Genomic DNA, 20,815 nt, shown 5'->3' with positions numbered 1-20,815 from the left:
AAGTGAATAATGCATGCTTTTAGTAACATGGCATACTTGCTTGTGCGTACTATGCAGAATCGTCGAAGTGCACATTTGAGTATGGACACCAACATATCATATTTAAGTTAGTACTGAACGGTCCAAGACTTCTTGGCGCCACTTCGTTTATGTATTATGAACAATTATTCATGAAGATATGATTGTCTTTCTTCCTTGTTCATCATTCTTATTTAGCCTAACAATAAATCTAGATACACAGTAAAGTATAATTGCCAGCAGAATGGAAATCAGTCTAAGCCCACAATTACAATGCAGAGTTGTAAATTGTTGGTTCAACATTATTGAACACTTGCTACAAAACAACTAGAAAACACAACATGAAACATGAAACCAAAAAAAAAAAAAAAAAAGTCCCACAACATTACAACAGAAAAAATATATAAAGAAATCTTTAGGCACATTGGAAGTCAGAGGGGAGCTTCTTCCCACAAGTATTGATGAGTAAGCTAAGTGAAATGGGGATGTTAAGGTTAATGCCAAGAATGTTGGCTTTAATGGCAGTGCAAAGGCAAACAGCAGCTTCAAGATCGACAAGCCCTGAAAGTAGTGAGCAGCATGGGGTATCTGGTGGGGACCCAATGACTGTCCCAACTGCTCCATTAAGCACCTTAGCACAGACCCCTAGCTTTAGTGCATCTCTGGGGCAGCTCTGCGGGACAGTAGTAGGGCTTGGTTTAGGGTTTGGGTTTGGATTAGGCTTAGGAAGACTAGGACAAGTGTAGCAACCACTAACAATGGCAAAGAAGAGAAGGTTAACTGATATGAACAAAGCAGCTGACAAAGATCTCCTGGAATCCATATCTCAAACTAAACTTCACTACTAAGTGTTAAATTGAGTAAGATCAGTACTGATTAGTATCACAGTGATTTTGTTGTGGTGGTAAAAAGACTAGCCATGTGACCTGGTATTTATAGAGCACTGCAGTTGAGTACGCTTGGTTTCACTTTAGACAACATGAGAGTGGATGCATGTGATTGTAAAGCAGCGCTGGCCTAAAATTTAGCTGGCAAAGCATGAGATTCTAGGCCAATAATAGGAGGGTATTTTATTTTATTTTATATTTTAATGAAGTACTTTTGATTCGTTTAGACTACAAAATTGACCAAATTGCCAAGTTAGTGACGCCCGTGAACCTTAATGGTTTGTGATTCCATTTTTTAAGGAAGGATGATTAATCATGTCTATAACCAGTCAAAAGATCCAAAACTCAAAAGGTCTGTGTGGGTAAAGCTTATTTAGGGACTCAAATTTTTTTTCACATTATTAGATTTATTTATAAAAAATTAACACTTACTGTAAAGTCTCCACCCCCCCAAAAAAAAAAAACACTTACTCTAAAGTATGTAGGCTGCCTTTTTACAAATTAGATGGAGAACTAGGTGTAGGAAATATTTATAATTGTTTGCAGCTTACTATTTTTTAGGTGTCATTACTATAACATAACATTAACATCCTTTGAAGAAAAAAAAAATTTGCTTGTGAAGTAAGCCAAGTTCTTAAAAATATAAATAAATAAAATGCTTTAATGAGTCTATTAAAAATGTCACATAAGATTTTTTTTTTTTTTTTTTGGTGTTTCTCCCTTCCTTTCCTTTCCAAAGTATTAGCTCATGGAGATTTTTTCCAAAAAAGAGGCTTGTACATGAATTTAGAAACAAAGCATTCAATTCTATTGATAAAAATTATCAATTGTAAACTATTAAAAAATAATGAATATAACAGGTGAGATTTTTTTAACTTTTTAAATTGGAGGTAAAACACGGTCATAGTTTGAATATTCATAAACACTTACCTTGATATTATGATAAATTATTAATTGTTCTAAAAATTTAAACTACTAGGAAATGATAGATTGCTTGTGAAGACATAATTAATCAAAATGTGTTACAAAGATAAATGGAGATTTTTAGTTTAGGTTTTCAACATGTGAAATTTCTTTGAGGGAGAACTTCATATTTGCTAGTTATATGGGTCACATTTTTGTAGAACTATTTGTCCAAAAAATGGTTTGAACTTGATAATTCATATATACAAAACAATTTATGCCTATTATTTCGAGTATGCAATGGCCAGTAACGGTTTCTTTTATAGCCTTCACCATTGATATATTCATTAAATTGATGTAGTGGGTTGCCACAAGAAATAGAACATGTCTATCTTAAAAATGAATCCTCAAATTTACAAAGAGAATTATGGAATCCACACAAAAAATTAATAATAATAATAATAATAATAATAATAATAATAATAAAAAGAAGAAGGGAAAAAGTCTCCAAAATTTTATTAATTGAATTTTGAATGCCCATGGGGCAACAATTACTAATTTATAGTAAAGATTGATTATACATGGGTCTAAATGAAATAACTTGCCCAAAAATTAAGTTGGGTAGATTATGCTTACATGAATGAGTTTTGATCCTCACGCCAATTCCTTTCAGGTCACCGAAATGTCACATGATTCCAAAGTTGGCCCTAAAAGTGGGGTAGATTATGCTTATGTGATTTGATTTTTGACTTTTGATGGTCTCTTTTAAAAGAAAGTATGTCTATTCTACATCATTAAATGAAATGCATACAGCAATCTTGGCTTTAGGGTTTCAATGTACCAATCCAGGTAATAAGGTTAAAGGTTTCCAACTGATCGACATGGGCTAGAATGTAGTCGTCTACAAGCTAAATCACCAATTATTGCCCAAAATTTAGTAAGAGTGATAGGCCAATAATGTATTGACCCCTTGGTAACTTAATCAATTAATTTAACCAAACGAAGTTAATTACATTTAATTACATGCAATGAGCATGGTAGCACAAACAAATCACAAAATAACTAAATGCAACGGAAATTAAATTTGACACAGGTGATTTGTTTACGAATGGGGAAAACTTCCGAGGCAAAACTCCACTGGGTGAATTTAAGATCATCACTCTCGAGAATCTACTATTATCAAAATGAACGGTTACAAGTAAAAAAAATCCCAGTACCTAATACTAACCTATAGTTGAACTTTTACTTCAATAACTAATTGGACTTGCAATGCAGTGAGAATCTCTCATTTCAATGCACGGCTCTAAGTACATGACTAACCAATCGATGTACGGATCCAAGTAAGTGACTAACACACCAACTTGAGAAAGATATTGGCTACAAAGTTTCAGTTTATCCAAACGATGAAGATCAAGAAGCTCGTTGGTTACAAAACCCTTGACGCAAAGACGCAGCAGCTTCTACAAAAAATATGATGAACTTGGGCAAATTCTGTCTCCGGTTACAATTTGCATGCACAATTAATTTACATTGAGTTGCATCACTTTGCATCACCTTTGACGGCCCTTAAAATAATCATTATATATGTTTAGGATTGTTAAAAAAGAAACCCTACACAAATACACTTGGATATGCATGAAAACAGATCTGGAAATCTAAATTTCGTAATTCTCGATAAAGACTATTTCTATCGAGCAACTGTCGAGCATATAAGCATTAAATCTCAATAGATATTATAAGTCGAGTTTTAATGAACAATACTTCTTCACTTGTATCTTGGACAAATTTGCATGACTTTAATACTAGACTTGAACTCTTGTTCCTTGAAGTACTAAATCCATCATAGATCTATCCAATTACAAGTAAAATATGTTTTGTCAAAGGATTAGTTAATATATAATAATATATTTTCTAACAAGTTCCACATATGTCCTAACAATCTCTCCTTTTGGCAATCAGTGACAAAACCACAACAAACAAATGAAGTATGAGAGAAGTCATAAATCACTAAACTCATAATCACTTGTTGAGTACAATAAAATCTAATCCTAACACAAACTCTTGAAAAGCTTTGCAACAAGAGGGTTCATGGCATAATAGATTTTAACAACTTGTCTTTCTGAAACACTTTAAACAAAACTCATCAATGCATCATAGTGTGAAACAAAAATAAAAGATTGCATACATAAAAAAATATGTGTATAAAGAGAGAAAAGAAACAACACATGGAGAAATAGGTGAATAATAACACACACCATCATATATAAATGAGAAATGAGTACAATGTATGTTATCAAAAAAACGATCACAAGACCGGTATTCAAAAGGATAATGTATCTAAGATAAAGAAAAGAAAAGTACATATATCCTTACTACATCCCTTAAAAAATATAAACACTCCCCCTATTAAAAAAAAGTCCAATGCTAACGCTCCCCCTAAATACAGAACTACTCTCAACCCAAAACTACTTCCCCTTTTTGTCATAAATGACAAATGGTAAGTCACTAAAAAGTTGTCTTGTCATCGCCGGAAGAGCTAGTATCCTCATTCTAATCATCAGTACCATCATCAACATCCTCATCCTCAGAAGCCTCTAGAGAAGGAGACAGAGAAGCGACGAAGCCACCAAGGCAAGCCTATTGTTGTGCAATACAGCCGACACAAGCATTCACCTAATATAACTCAGTAGTGAGTGTATCAAGGTGAGCATCCATGCGCTGAAGCTGCGCCATGACTGCCTCGAGAGTCACACCACCCATAGAAGAAGAAGAAGAAGAAGAAGAAGAAGAAGAAGCAAAGGTGGATAGAATGGAGGGGGCTGGAGAATCCGTTATCTCGGTCCGTGGCCGCTTCGGTTGAAGCTGGGCCTCGCTTCGTTGAACAAACAACGCGCTAATGGCACCCATGATAGTGTAGAGAGGAGAATCAGGAATAGGGATAGAAGAATGGCGAAGCATCCACATGATAGCTAAAGGAAAAATGAGCTTATTACAGGTCGCCATATCCCTGTAGACATTTATGATAGAGATAATGAAATGAGAAGGGAAGTCTATAAATCGAGCACACGGCTCTGTGATAGAGTTATAGTGAGGTAATAGAGTAAAAACAAATGTTATCACCTTATTAAGGAATTTCAGGCCTTTTGCAAAATGTTAGGACATATGTGGAATATGTTATGAACATATGTCATTTAAAATTGGTTAATCCTTTGACAAAATGCACTTTACTTGTAATTCGGTAGATCTAGAAAGTGTTTAATACTTCAAGGAACAAGAGTTCAAGTTTAATATTAAAGCCATGCAAATCTTTTCAATAATCAAGTGAAGAAGTGTTGTTCATTAAAGTTTGACAGATTACTCGACAGATGTATCTATCTAGATTTAATATGTCATTCTCAATAACTCTCGACAGAAACTGCATCTATCGAGAATTACGAAATTTAGATTTTCAAATCTGTTTTTCGTGCATATCTAAGTTAAGGGCCGTCTTACTTGATGCAAAGATTGTAGCAATTGTTGTTGCACTCACATTGTGACTGGAGACAAAAATCGCCTTTGTGTTTTCCTTAGTGATTTTTTAGTTTCCTGGAAATCAAAGAAGCAAAATACAGTGTCAAGATCTACAGCAGAAGCAAAATACAAAGCAATCGCAATTGCAGTGTGTGAGTGACTTGGATTTTGTATTTTCTTAAGGATTTGAATGTCAAGCAAGATCAAGCTGCCTTACTGTTTAGTGATAGTCAAACAGCAATTCATATAGGCACTAATCCAATGTTCCATGAGCCTATAAAACACATAGAGATAGATTGTCACATTGTAAGAGATAAAGTGCAAGCTTGTGTTATAAAGCTCATGGACATTAGGACACAATCCCAATTGGCAGATCTCTTGACCAAGGCTTTGAATTTGAACCAATTTTCTAGTCTTCTTACCAGGATGGGCATTCTCAATATTCATTCTCATGATGTCCATCTTGAGAGGGAGTATCAGAAGTTAAAGAAACAAAAAGGAGAAGTATGAAGAAGCTGCAGAAAAGGATGTAGGCTAAACAGCAAGTAGTTTTTGAGTAGTCTTTAGCAAAGCCCCTGTTAAGCGAGCACGTGAGAAGCATGAGTGTAGTTAGTTATGCTTCTCTGTTTTTTAAGTTAGTTACAAGTTATTATTAGTTGTTAAGCAAGTTAGTTATAGCAATTAGTCTCTCCCTCTCTCTTGGATTGTATATAAACTACTCTGTAATCATTATTTGTCAAGTTAATGAGAATTGATTTTCATTCTTAAGAAATTTGATAAATGTGACATCTCAAAACTTTTAATATTATTTCTCATTTTTATAATTTATTATTAGATATTAAAAAAAATTAAGATCATATTAGTTTTTAATCTTTGGTTGTGCTTGAGCAAAACATCCTTTTTCTCTTCTTTAAAATTAAAAAAATAAAAAAAATTATTTAAAGAAAAAGGTGATTTTTTTTTTAGAGGAAAAAAAGGTGATTTAAGTAGGGATACTTTGGGATTTGCCTATTACTCTTTATATTGATAGCTGCCAACCCCCTCTTTATTTTCTCTCTCTCTCTTTCTCCCTCTCAAGTTAATTAAGCCAGCTGATCAAAAAAAAAAAAAAAAAATTTATTTTCTCTCTCTCTCTCTCTCTCTCTCTCTCTCTCTCAAGTTAATTAAGCCAGCTGATCAAAAAAAAAAAAAAAAAAGTTAATTAAGCCAGTGTATGTCAATTCCGATAACCCATGCCTAGTAGACAAAAGATGGTAATTGAGTCGTAAACGTTGAAAACTCTTCTACCAACGCTCTCATCGCTTGTTTATAAAACCTACTCAGGTTACTTAGATGAAAAGCAAATTTGTAGTTTGTTATCAACCTGGCGGCCAAGTTTCAATATTTGCTAGGACTCATATTAGATAAGACGAGTTAATTGAGTCCTTACACACTGATGTCAACTCTTTTTGGCCGACCCTCTCATTGCTTGATTATGAAACCGACTTTGCACGCTACTCCCTTTGCATCCATATTCATTGATGAACGTGAACCCATTCGATATTCATTATTGATCAATTTTCAAGTTTCTTGAATATCCTTAAGGCATTGGGATTTTGCATCTTGTACGTATCATTGATTATTAAGATACCTTTAAATCTCATATTACTTTCTTATTACTCCTGAGCTATTGGCTTTCCAAGGCTAAATTGATATTGTTTGTACTCACCATAATGGAATCTTTTGCCATTACATTATGTCTATGATATGACCCCACCCAGCATGGGGTAAGAGCTATTTATTCGAATTATGTAATTGGTGTTATGGAGGTTGTGATGTTTTGATGGTAGATGGGATTTTGACTGGTGGGGAGTGGTGACATATTTTTAAGTAACCTTACCCATAAGCACAATAAATGAGAGTTATCGTTCCTACTAGGGCAATACACAAGACATGGTATCTTGGATTTCATATTTGTGATATTCTGCTTATACTTTTTATGCAGTATGGCCAATAGTTCTGTAATACACAACTATCATGTTCCTTTTGTTTCCCTATATTTTTATGTTGGAACATTCTGAATTTATCAAGCCACTCTAGTTGATATTTTATTTGCTTATTGTTTCACTCGAACGCAATGCCTTTTATATTTATATCAGATTAGCTATTCAGATTGATTCTCAAAAAAAAAAAAAAAAAAAGATTAGCTACTCAGATATTGTCATAGGAGGTTTCTAGAATGTGATCCTTGCTAGATGTCATTCATCACTCAAATGATTCTTATATGTTAGAATTTTGTTTTTATAAAATTTTACTTTGAGAGGAGTTGTTTGAGATTTTTGTTTATAATTGAACAAGAGATCTAAAATTTGAACCCCTTGCATATCAAAAATTGAATGATATCTTGATCTGATGATAAAAAATAATCATCTTAAAGCAGACACCATAAGTTAAAAAAATATCAAATTTACCAAAAAATAATATAAATTTTTTTAATTAAAATTTTCGGGCATTACAAAGAAACTAGTTTGTAATCTACTAAATACCCGTTTGAATAATTGAATAAATTATTAAACTTGGTAGTACCCCATTGTAGTGATCTAAACAGCGAGAAATTGGAGAATATTGCAATTGATCATCCCATAGTTTGGAGTGAAAATTTGATTTTACTGTAGTTCTAGATATGTTGAGGCAATTACTAGCTAGTTAAAGTTAACCTCTAGATTTTTAAGCTAGCTCTGTTTAATATCACACATTAATTACTCATAAGCGGGTTAAACATATCCGCTGTTCAGGCCACACATGCATCTAAAATGTGATGGTGGAACAATTAGGAGTTCTATTATTATAATCTGCTAGCTAATTAAATATTCAAACCAAGCACAAACCTATTGCAACAGGAGATGTAACGAATTGATACAGTTTGCGCAAGCCAGTCATGTATAGAAGTAGTAAAAAATCATGCATAATACTTAGGAAATAGATTAATTGCCGAACTTAGTAATGTGAGCGTGTAACTAGTAGTTGAAAGGGCATTAAAGTAGTTGAAGGTAGGGTGAAATCAGCTAAGTGGGATGAGATGGGTGTTGGTCTATGCCACATGGCACACAGGGTCTTGTGGTTCTGGTCGTGTCATGCCATAACAAGAGGCCCTCTCAACTTGCCCCTTGCCCTTGGGTTAAATAGCAATCCCATCTGCCACAACACTGGTAGTCAAATATCATACATAATATATTAAGAAAATTGATCAATTGCAAAGCTTAGTAACTGTAGACAGGGAAAATTCCCGACCTATCACAAGCTGACACGTCACACTACCAAGTCCACAAAATACAGTCAATTACAAAGCGCCACATATTGCTGCTAGGTTTTGCTATCATTACTCAGAAACCAACAGAAATTTGCCAAGTGTCATGCAAAAACCAATCACACATCATCGCACGTGTAAGCGATGACATAATCAGCTTCGCACGTGTAAGCGATGACATAATCAGCCTCGCACATGTAAGCTATGACATAAGCGGACCAATCAAGCGCTGCCACGTGTCACCAATCAAGCTCCGCCACGTGTCACTTACCTACCCCTAAACTCCTATAAATAGAAGCCTTCCTAAGGCATTTGGAGGAGATCAGGGAGATCAGGAGATTTGGAGAGGACACCAAGCCATTTGAAGCTCTCAGAAGTCCAGAAGCTCTACCAGAACCAAGCTCTAAAGCTTCCAAGAACTTCAACTTCGAATACGAAGAACATTCAAAGTAGAATCATCCAAACTACCTGCCTAGATCTCAAAGTTCACTGGAATCAAGCTCAAAAGCCTCTAGAAATCTCAACAAACCACAAATTGGTGAAGCTCAATGGATCTAAGCCTCTAAAGCCCCGAAGAACTTCCACCACAAACCTTCAAATACGAAGAACATTCAAATAGGAATCATCCAAATTATATTCCTATATCTCAAAGTTCACTGGAATCAAGCCCAAAAGCCTCCAGAAACCTCACAAACCACAAATCAGTGAAGCTCTACGGATTCAAGCCTCTAAAGCCCCGAAGAACTTCCACCACAAATCCAAGAACACGAAGAACACACAAAGAACACGAAGAACGTGAAGAACAAAGGATTTCTAACAAGCTCATAGCCAGAGATTCATTGTAATTTCGTTTTAGCAATCTTCGATCCATCCGTCAACCAAATTGAAGGATATTTTGTGTTCAAGTCACAATCACATTACCATAAATCCAAATCAATAATTCTTGCAAGGAGATCGAATCAGAGGATAACTTTTTTGTAATCACAGAGAATTATACCACAATCATCAATACAAATCCACATTTGTGAAACTATTTTACTTGTTTGACTTTATTTCGAACCGAGAAATTTAGTCGTCCACATATTCTAGCACGCCCAGTGGGACATCTCTGCCTCTCATCTCATTCTCCTTCAAAGAAAGAAATCTTCATCATCTTGCTACCAGCTCAAATGGCCTCCAGCAAGAACATCCAAGCTTCAACAGCTACTTCAACTAAACTTGGTACGGCTACCACCAACAACTACATTGGTGCAATCAATTGTAGCCAACCTAAAGCCCATAATCAACTTCAATCTCAATCAACCAAGGAAGCCAAGGTTCAAACAAACGTCTCCTTAAACCCTCTCACAAGAAACAAGTTCATCAACAAGGAAACCTCCACCTTGGAACACCTCGAGTGTGGAAACAAGGTCATCAACAAAGACACCTCCACCTTGGAACACCTCGAGTATGGGGGCAAATCCCCTTCTTCCTTCATGAGAAGTTGGTCACACGATTTCTCTCCCATTAAAGGGAACCCAAAAGATAAGATTTCATGTGCTCACTTCAATTCACTTTCTTCTCCATCATCTTGGGAAGTTGTGTCAGTCATGATGACAAACACCTCTACCATGGAAGAAAAGATGGCTGAAATAGAGCAAAGGGTTGTCCTTCTCACAAAAGCACTTGAAGATAAGGACCTCCAAATTGCAACTTTAATGAATAAACTCGAAGTACAAGATCTTGGTGAATCAAGCCATGGTCATAAATTCACATTTGCGAAGGATGACGAAGGGAGAGAAATTGAAAACACTCCCCAACAAGAACAATCTACTTCGGTTGCTTTGTTGTCAGTCCAACAATTACAAGACATGATAACAAATACCATCCGAGCACAATATGGAGGTTCTTCTACAAGTTCTTTCACATATTTAAAACCTTACACAAAGCGCATCGACAACATGAGGATGCCAAATAGGTACCAACCTCCCAAGTTCTTGCAGTTTGATAGCCATGGAAATCCTAAGCAACACATTGCTCACTTTGTAGAAACTTGTGAGAACACAGGGACTCAAGGAGGCCTCCTTGTAAAGCAATTTGTCCATTCGCTCAAAGGAAATGTCTTTGATTGGTATACAGACTTAGAACCCAAGTCAATCGACAGTTGGCAACAACTCGAAAGAGAGTTTCTTGACCGATTCTATAGCACGCGTCGTATAGTGAGCATGATAGAGCTTACTAATACCAAACAGTGGAAAGATGAGCCCGTCGTTGATTACATCAATCAGTGGCGTTCTTTGAGCTTAGATTGTAAGGATAGACTTTCTGAAATTTCTGCTGTAGAGATGTGCATCCAAGGCATGCATTGGGGACTTCTTTACATCCTTCAGGGGATAAAACCTCGAACATTTGAAGAGTTAGCAACTCGTGCACATGACATGGAGTTGAGTATTGCTAGCCATGGAAGTACAAACCCTCCCATACCTGAGGAAAGCAAAAGGGAAGTAAGGAGGAATGATAGGAATGCAAAAGTCAGCCTCAAAGACCCAATGGTTGTTAACACTACCGAAGTCAAGGTTCCAAGAAAAGGAGCGAAGGCAAATGAAAAACAGCTTGAAGGATGGCAAAAGAACGAAGTGCGTCGCCTAACTTTTAAGTAACGTGAGCAAAAAGCATATCCGTTCCCTAATGAAGATGTGCCAAACATCTTAGAACAACTATTGCAATTGAAGTTGATTGAATTGCCAGAATGCAGGCGACCAGAAGACATAGGGAAAATTGATGACCCTAACTATTGCAAATATCATCGCATCATTGGCCACCCAATCCAAAAATGCTTCGTCTTTAAAGAACAAATCATGAAGCTTGCCAAAGAAAACAAGATTGATCTAGACTTTGATGAAGTTGTCAACTCAAACCATGTGACCGTTGCTTGTGATGTACTTCCAACTCTCAAGCAGGGGGCAAACACCAACGAAGCTTACAAATTGATTGACAATGATGGCATGAGGATCGGCCCCATTAATGGGAAGTTCCTTAAACACTTCTATGCTTGAACATTGAGGATTGCTCCTCGGCAAGAGCTTAAACTACCCACTGTAATGCTGCAAGGGTACATGATGTCTTCCCATTACCTTTGAAAGCATACCAATAAAGAGAAATTAATCCCACTCTATGTCATCAATTGCTAGTGTGCCGTAATGGTTGGATGCCCAAGTCGCCCTTGAGAGGTCTCGGGTTCGATTAGTGGTGATACCCACTATTACACACTGAGCCCTCCTTTTTTGTCCAAAACAAAAACAAAAACAAAAACAAAACAAAACAAAACAAAAAAAAAATCTGTTGAACTACGTGATGACTTAATCCCTCTCCGGGATACGTAGGCAGCTTCGTGCTTATCACTAAGTTCAGTCACATGAAAAGAAGAAGGATTGTCAGTCTGGCTTGAAGAATTTTGCAATATGCTTTTAAGGCCCCTTTGGTCAGTAAGACATTACTTGAAGGTAGTCAACTACTCAATAGGATGATCGAAGATCGTTGTAGTCGAAGATGAAGACTGCAAGGAGTTGATGTTGCTTAACTATCCTTGAAATGATGATGAACATAAGTTGATTCTTGGTTGTGGAGCAAAATAAAATCTTCAACCACTTTTGCAAGAAATGAAGTCTGCATGGCATTGCCTATCTTCTATGGACACTCTCCCACGTTTCTGAAGCATGTTCGTGCAATGTTGAGTTGTTGGTGGCATTTCCTTGCATCTTCAAAGTCCTGATAAGGACTCTTTGCATCTTCAAGATTTAGTTGGCATCTCCTTACATCTTCAAAGTCTTGATAGGGACTCCTTGCATCTTCAATGTCTTGAAATCCCGATGTCTAGCTACAGTGCTACGTATCCTCAATGTCTGAGCTATGACGCCTCTGAAAATTGATGTTGTTGTAACTTTATTATAAGGTCAATATTGGTGCAATTTCAGTGCGACTTCAATGCAAATAAAGTGTTGACGTGGCTTCATGACAAAGATAAACGTTGGCACAGCTTTAATATGAAGTATTGTTGTGGCTTCATGACAAAGATGAATACTCGCATGGTTTTGATACGAATGAAGTGTTGACATGACAAAGATGGATGTTGACACGGCTTTAGTGCGAATGAAGTGTTGACATGGCAAAAATGGATGTTGGAGTGGCTTTGGTACGAATGAAGTGTTGACACGGCAAAAATGAATGTCGGCACGGCTTCAATGCAGCTTCATTGTGAAGATGTATGTGCAAATATTGCTTCATAGCTAAAATGAACATTGGCATGGCTTTAGAGCTAATGTGGAGTGTTGTCGCAGCTTTATGACAAAGATGAATGTTGGCATAGCTTCGATATAAATGAAGCATTGATGTGGTTTCATGGCAAGAATGAGTATTGGCACGACTTCGGTGTGAATGAAGTGTTGACATAACTTCACGACAAAGATGAATGTTGGCACGACTTCAATGCAAGTGAAGTGTTGATGTAGCTTCATGATAAAGACGGACGTTGGTGCAACTTTAACGCGAATACAAGTGCTAATATGGAGTGTTGACATGGCTTCATGACAAAGATGAACGTTGGCACGGTTTCGGTGCGAATAACATGTTGACATTACTTCATGGCAAAGATGAATGTTGTCCCGACTTCAGTGCAAATAATGGTGTGACTTCATAGCAGATCTTCATGACAAAGATGAACGTTGGCATGGCTTCTGCGCGAATGAAATATTGGCATGGCTTCAGTACAAGAACAAGTGCTGGCACGGCTTCATGGTAAAGACGCTTGATGTGACTACATTGCAAAGACTCTTGAGATGACTGCATTGAAAAGACAAGTGTTGCTACAGCATAATTGCCAAGACAAAAGCCCGTACAACTTCAAAGTCAAATGCTAGTAATAGCATCATTGAATCATGAACACCTTTGATAACGTTGTTGCCTAGATGACTGTTGCTATGAGAACATCAAGGATGGAGACAAACACCACTATAAGAACATTGGTGTGAACCTCGACGTTAAAGCCCAAAAAAATAAAGGAAAGTCTGCTGCATAACAAAAACAAGCAACAACAAAGAACTTGTTAGAAGAAAATCTCACGACATGTCTAAATAAATTAAAAAAAAAAAAAAAGAGAAGAAAAAAAAATCAGAGAAAGAGAGAGCTTCAATTTTAATCTCTAGCCTGTTATAAAAATAAATAAATAAATAAATAAATAAATAAATAAAAAAATTAGTACAAACTAAGCATGTTAAAAAAAAAAAAAAAAAAAAAAAGAAAAAAGAAGAGAAGGCATAATTTCTCTACACTTCAAGTATTATGCTACTCACAGAAATCTCTTGTGTAATTTAGTTCATGCCCGGATGGCCTTATATAGAGAGGTTTATGGAGTTAAAGTCAGATTTTGCAAACTCAAATCACTCCAAGTCAAGGAAGGCTGCATGGAATTTTGAAAATAGAAGGTGATATTCAGCGCAAAGACGTTCAGTAATTACCTGGAACCATTCCTTGCTAGGATGTCAAACAAGTAGAATGGCCACAGACCAAAATGCAATAATTCCAGCAATGCCAGCCGTCTCCTCTTCTAGATTCTAAAACTTCTGACAAGATTTCACAAAAAATCAACCCACCGAAATCTTCTAAGGATTTCGAGCAACAAAACCCAGAAAAGACGTTCACAGTAGAGTTGCGACGGACCGCCACGTGTGGCCAAAAAACTCCCAACGTCCTGCAGGCTTCTCATTCAAATCTGCACAAATCCGAGAAAATTTTTACAAAACTGGTGTCACCATTAGATTCATCAGCCCTCGATCTACAAAACCCAGAAAGATCATGAACAACGGCGCCACCACGCGCCACCACGCGCCGCCATAAGCTCGCGATGGGCTACAGTTCAGTTTCTCAAACCGGTGCAAATAGGTTCACAATTTTAGAAAAATGACAAAGCCATGATCTTCTACGGCTTTAGATCGGTTGAACGCCAAAATTCAGGCCCAAAAACGCCCCACGTGCCGCCACGCGCTGCCAGTAGTGGCTGCTTAAGTTACACGCGCTGCCACGCGCCTCCAGCCTTCTTCACTCGCTTTCACGCACCAGCCTCAGAGCATGACGTCATCAATGACGTCATCCTCCACTACCCCGGTCTGACCCGTTTGACCCAGACCGACCCGAAAATCCGACTCGGTCCGAACCGCTAAAAAAAAAAAAAAAAAGGGGCTTTGACCAAGTTAGACCTTTGACTTTGACCAAAAAGTCAAAATTTTCAACACGGGTCTGTCCCACTCAGTTTTTCAAGTACATTCCGATTTTGGGATCCGTTTCTTCATTCGAAGCTCGGAAATTGTGCAAATGACCAATTTCTAAAAAGTTGACTTTTGCGTAAATGTTGACCAAAAGTCAAAATTTTTAAGATGGACCTATCTTGCTCAATTTTTCACGTACATTCCAATTTTGGAGTTCGTTCCATCATTTGAGACTCAAAAATTGCACAAATAACTCAATTCCAAGGTAGTTGATTTTTGTGTTGAATTCAACCCAAAGTCAAGATTTTCAAGCCAGACTTGTCTTGCATAGTTTTTCATGACTTGAAAATCACCAATCTAATTCACATCTCCGAAGCACTGACAATGTCAAAAACTTAAGCTCCCAAGATCAAGATTCGAGATTCATCCATTTAGTTTGGATCCCCTCAAGGTTATTCTCCAGACTTCATCAAGGCTTCTCTTTCAAAGTACAGATGAACTCTCACAAGTGTGTCTTGAATTTGAAATTACATCGGGTCACCCGTCCAACTACCATTCCTCTTTCGGTGCCGAACATTCCAACCTACCATTCCCCTTTCGGTGCCAAACATTCCCACCTACCATTCTTCATCTCTCACCTACCATTCTCATTCTCTACCGATCTCCAACCTACCATTCTCATCCACCGGTCTCACCAAAAATTCACATCCGCCATTCTCAACTACCCATCCACCGTTCTTCGTCTCTTCGCTATAAATAGAAGGGCCGAATTCATGAAGAACTCAGCCAAAAAAACACACTGAGTCATAAATGAAGATTTGCTTCTTTCAAATTTTCAAGTCCTTCTTCTCATAGCCATTTCTCACTATGGCTTCATCATTCTCAGCACTCAGCAACCAATATCGCTTCATAATCAGTTTGAAACCGACCCTCTCATGGTTTGGTAGAAACCCTCTTCACAGCATCATTGTAGTTTTGAGATCCAAACAAATTTTGTTTCTTCACCTAACAACCATCTTTGTCCATAAAGTTATTCATAACAAGGCCTGCATCGACCTTCCATGCTTTCGTGGATTTGGTTGGCCAGGAAATCCAAGTCCAGCAGAGACACCGGTTCCTAATCTTAGGTCTCCCACAGTCTCTTTCCAATTGTTTGGCCTTCCAACAGAAACAGTGGTTCGGAACAAACAACAACTTGGCTGGTTTTTAGGACCAGAATCACAAGTAAGCTCCATCTTTCATTTTTCTGTGCCTTTTCAACAAGTAGCAGTAAATGAAGATGGTAAAAAGTGTTGGGGTATCCTACAAATTGTTTTCCATCCAACACTTGAAACGACCTCCGGGGCACCAGTTCATCATAGTTCAGCCTTTGGGGCTGGTAAATGGTTGACAAAGCCATATTCCATGTTCCCATCGGCGTGGGATCCAGAGGTCATCGTTGCTGGTACCTCAAAACACACTTTCTGGAATTACTCAAACTTAAATTCAACTTGAAGTATTTCAGAATGAAATTTTCTGAAATTACTTCAACTTAACGTCTGTCAGTATGGTCCCATTACGCACGCACATTCAATGACCTATTGTCAGAACCCATGCAAACATACAGCCATCCCATTCTCAAAGGTGTATCTCCTAGAAACACCTACACCAAAGGGTCCCCGACATACAGGATCAGAACCATGGTGGCGTATGTTTCACCCATTCGCTTTGCTTCATCCCCGTCTTCTTCACCACCAACACCGTCATCTCCAGAATCCATAAGTTTCTGAAATTACTTCAACTTAGCCTGAGTAAAACGATGACGCAAGCGCATTCAACCACTTTCCCACATGGCCTCGCCGTAATCCGAAGTATACTCTTCTGATATAACTTCACCAGCGGCTCTTAAAAACATGAGGCTACCCCCATGACTCTGTATGCTGTGCCCAGCCACCATCCTCGCGTCTTCCCCATCTTCTACACCATGTGATCACCGCCAACAATCCAAAAACACTCTTCTGAAGTTACTTTAACTTAACCTCTGCTAAGAAGGCTCGGTCATGCAAGTACATTCAAATACTTGCAAACCTCTTTTCAGCCTCATCAAAACCTTTCATATGGGTGGGTCTACTCCTCGGAAATTATCTCATCCTGCTAAAAGCTCCGCCACCTTCAATTACTTCATTTGAAGAGTCAAGAATGAAAGTCTGTTTTCGAAACTCATTCTCACACCACACTCTGAAACTGTGTGTGTGAACGAGTCTCGAAGGGGCATTTGTAGAGAAGGAAAATTTCCGACCTATCACAAGCTGACACGTCACACTACCAAGTCCACAAAATGCAGCCAATTACAAAGCACCACATGTTGTTGCTAGGTTTTATTATTACTATTCAAAAGCCAACAGAAATTCACCAAGTGTCATACAAGAACCAATCATGCATCAGCTCGTGCAAGCGATGACATAAGCAACCTCGCACGTGTAAGCGATGACACAATCAGTCCAGCATGTGTAAGCGATGACATAAGCGGACCAATCAAGCTCTGCCACATGTCACCAATCAGACTCCACCACGTGTCACTTACCTACCCCAAAACTCCTATAAATAAAAGCCTTCTTGAGCCATTTAGGAGGGGACCAAATCATTTGAAGCACTCAGAAGTCCAGAAGCTCTGCCGGAACCAAGCTCTAAAGCTTCCAAGAACTTCAAGAACTTCGACTTCGAATACGAAGAACATTCGAAGAGAAATCATCCAAATCATCCGCCTAGATCCAAAAGTTTGCGGGAATCAAGCCTAAAGTGTCCGAAAACACCAACAAAGCACAAATCAGTGAAGCTCTACGGATTCAAGCCTCTAAAGCCCCGAAGAATTTCCACCACAAATCCAAGAACACGAAGAACACACGAAGAACACGAAGAACGTGAAGAACAAAGAATGTCTAACAAGCTCATAGCCAAAGATTCATTGTAATTCCATTTTAGCAATCTTCGATCCATCCCTCAACCAAATTGAAGGATATTTTGTGTTCAAATCACAATCACATTACCACAAATCCAAATCAATAAGCCTTGCAAGGAGATCGAATCAGAGGATCACTCTTTTGTAATTACAGAGAATTGTACCACACATATTCAATACAAATTCGCATTTGTGCAACTATTTTACTTGTTTGATTTATTTCGAACTAGAAATTTAGTCGTCTACACATAGCTTTAACACTTGAACTTGAAACAATATTTCTTGAAGTATTAAACACATCCTAGATCTATCCAAATACAAGTAAAGTGAGTTTTGTCAAAGGATTAGCCAACTACATAAAATATTGACATATGTTCCTAACAAGTGAGCCACATATGTCCTAACAATCCCCCCTTTGGCATTCTGTGACAAAACCACAACAAACAAATGAACATATGATAGAAGTCATAAATCACTCAACTTATAGTCACTTGTTGAATACAATAAAATCTATCTTAGCACAAACTCTTGAAAAACTTTGCAAGAAGAGAGTTCATAGTATGGAAGACTTTGACAACCTGTATTTCTGAAACAATTAAACAAAACTCATCAAGGCATCTTTGTGTGAAACAGAAATAATAGATTGCATACAAATATAAAAAACATGTATATGAAGAAAGAAAAGAACCAACACATGTAAATGTAGGTGGAAGAAACATACATCAGTATATAAAGAAGATAAGCACAATGTATGTAAACAAATGGTGACAAGACCTAAGGTACACGAAGAAGGAGGTAAGCACTCCCTTTAAGAAGATGAACACATCTCCCTCTAACAAAGGAATGTATTTCTCCCTCTAACATGTAGAATCTCCAAAAGAAACCACAAAGTCTCTATAATTTCTCTCTTTTTTTGTCATGATTGACAAAGGGTACAAGAAGCTAGAAAGCTTCACCTGAGAAACATAAAGATAATCAAGGATGATCAAGAGGGCATAAAGAAATCCATATAAATGCATGAATGTCATGAAACAAGATGCTATGGATAACAAAAAAAATGCAAACCATGTAAAAATAAATCTCTTAACAAAAATGTTAAGCACATAGATTCAAAAACACACACACACACACACACACACACACTAAACAAGTCTAACTAATTTTATATTTCAAAAACAAGTCAAGACAGTTTAGTGAGTATACACTAGTACATGTAAAACCTTGTGATGGCAAAATCACATTATACATGCACGTGTATCAAGAGTAGCAAAGAATATTGCGTGTTGTGTGTGAAAAATATTTCATGATTGCATATGTGTATACATGTTATGATGATTTGAGATATGAGAAAATCACTTTAACTCACACACAATTATAACTGTTTGATGGGGACTATCACCTTCGAGGTACATCCTATAACTCACACATCTCCTAGAATACACACTTGCAACCATATTTAAAGCATTTTTAATCTTTTTGCTTTTTATTTTCTTTGCATATTTTCTTTTATTTTTATCATATCATACATGGGCATAAAAAGAGAGAAAAGAAATACCCAAAATGTTAAGCATTTGACATCGCACTTTTCCTATGCCGAAGCATACGAATGTCTTTGACATTACACTTTTGCTATGCTGAAGCATACATGTGTAATATTATGATTGACGGGCAACAGTGATGAGATAATTATTTATGTCTTTCTCTTAGGATTTTCTAGTCCTACCCGTCAAAAAGAGTGATACGAGTATTAAGTTCAAGAGATAACTTAATCTTACTCATCACAAATAAGAGCCACAAAGCTCACTTGCTTAGTTATGCATAGAGATGCTCATCTAAGTTAAAAAAGATACAAAGTTTAGAAAATTTTGTTTCAATGACCATCTAAGGTACACAAGTACCAATGTACACAAACACACTGTTTTTGTATTTTTCTGATATTTCTCTTTCTTTTTATTATTTTATTTTGAAAACAAAACAAAATAAAAACAAAATAATCAAACAAAAACAGACAAACAACGTGAAAGCATGAAAGAAATATGCATATGCATGAAGGTATGATAGAAGGGTGCAAATGCATGAAAACATGATTTCAAAAGCAGATAAGAAATCAAGTAAAGAGAATCCTACTATAGATAGAAAGAATTTAAAGCAGAGGACAAATAGAAAAGACAATTAAGTCTTAAGCTCCTTTCTCACCCACACAGCACGAGTCTTTGGCCGTGAAGATGAAAAGGCACGTGTCCTAATATGTCTACTAAAGGACATAGAAGAATTAGAATTTTCCTGAAATTGAGTTAAAAAACTCAAAACTTTTAATAACTCTCCAAACAAAGGTGTAGGTCCTTGAGAGGAAACCTGTGACTATTTGGACAATTGCTTATAAGGATACAACTTAAAGCAATTAGGACGAATGTGTCCAGCAACACCATAATGATGACAAATATGAGGTCTAATAAAGAATTTAGAATTAGACAGATCAATTTTGGATTTCATACCTTTATCACCTTTCTCAGATTGTGGCACAAAGACAGTCCTTAATCCAGAAGCCGTGGAAGAGGAGGGGCCAGAGGAAACAACATATCCTAAGCCAGTCTTATCAAAACTAGACTTTTGAGCACTCAATACCTCATCAAGTTTTGCACTAGACATCCTCTCAAGATTCTTGACCTTCTCTTCTAATGAGGCGTTCTCCATAACAAGAGTCTTAATTAACCTTGTAGTCTCATTTAGTTTGACTAACAGATCAATTTTTTTTTTCAGTTTTTACCTCATTAAGTTCTTTTCTACCAAGATGAGAAGTCTTCTCAGATTTTATAAATTCAGTGCATAGCTTATCATAGGCTTTCTGAATGGTCATCTTCTTGGGTACTTCATCATCAGAAGAATCTTCATTATCACTAACACTCTCCACAATCACCTTATCGGTTGAGGCAACAAAGGCCATAACGTGACGACATTCATCCACAAACTCATCAGAAGAGTCATCCTCAGTGTCACTCCAAGTAGCAACCAACCCTTTATTTTTTGACTTCTT

At 37.1% G+C, this 20,815-nt stretch overlaps 1 protein-coding gene across 1 annotated transcript; it reads right to left on the bottom strand.

Annotated features, from left to right (window-relative positions):
- Window positions 1-182: 182 nt before the first annotated feature.
- LOC112024778 (14 kDa proline-rich protein DC2.15) lies at window positions 183-952 on the bottom strand. The gene has a single exon (XM_024057415.2). It carries the CDS (start codon window positions 839-841, stop codon window positions 434-436), a length of 408 nt encoding a protein of 135 aa, XP_023913183.2. The 5' UTR covers window positions 842-952; the 3' UTR covers window positions 183-433.
- Between the last annotated feature and the right edge of the window lie 19,863 nt (window positions 953-20,815).

This window comes from Quercus suber, unplaced genomic scaffold (genome assembly GCF_002906115.3).
Source record: "Quercus suber isolate HL8 unplaced genomic scaffold, Cork oak 2.0 scaffold_422, whole genome shotgun sequence".
NCBI classification, from domain to species: Eukaryota; Viridiplantae; Streptophyta; class Magnoliopsida; order Fagales; family Fagaceae; genus Quercus; species Quercus suber.
The sequence above is the reverse complement of the archived record's forward strand: the minus strand, read 5'-3'. Positions and strand labels throughout refer to the sequence as shown.

Coding starts and splice junctions, on each gene's coding strand:
- LOC112024778 (XM_024057415.2), bottom strand. CDS start 841: ATGGATTCCAGGAGATCTTTGTCAGCTGCTTTGTTCATATCAGTTAAC.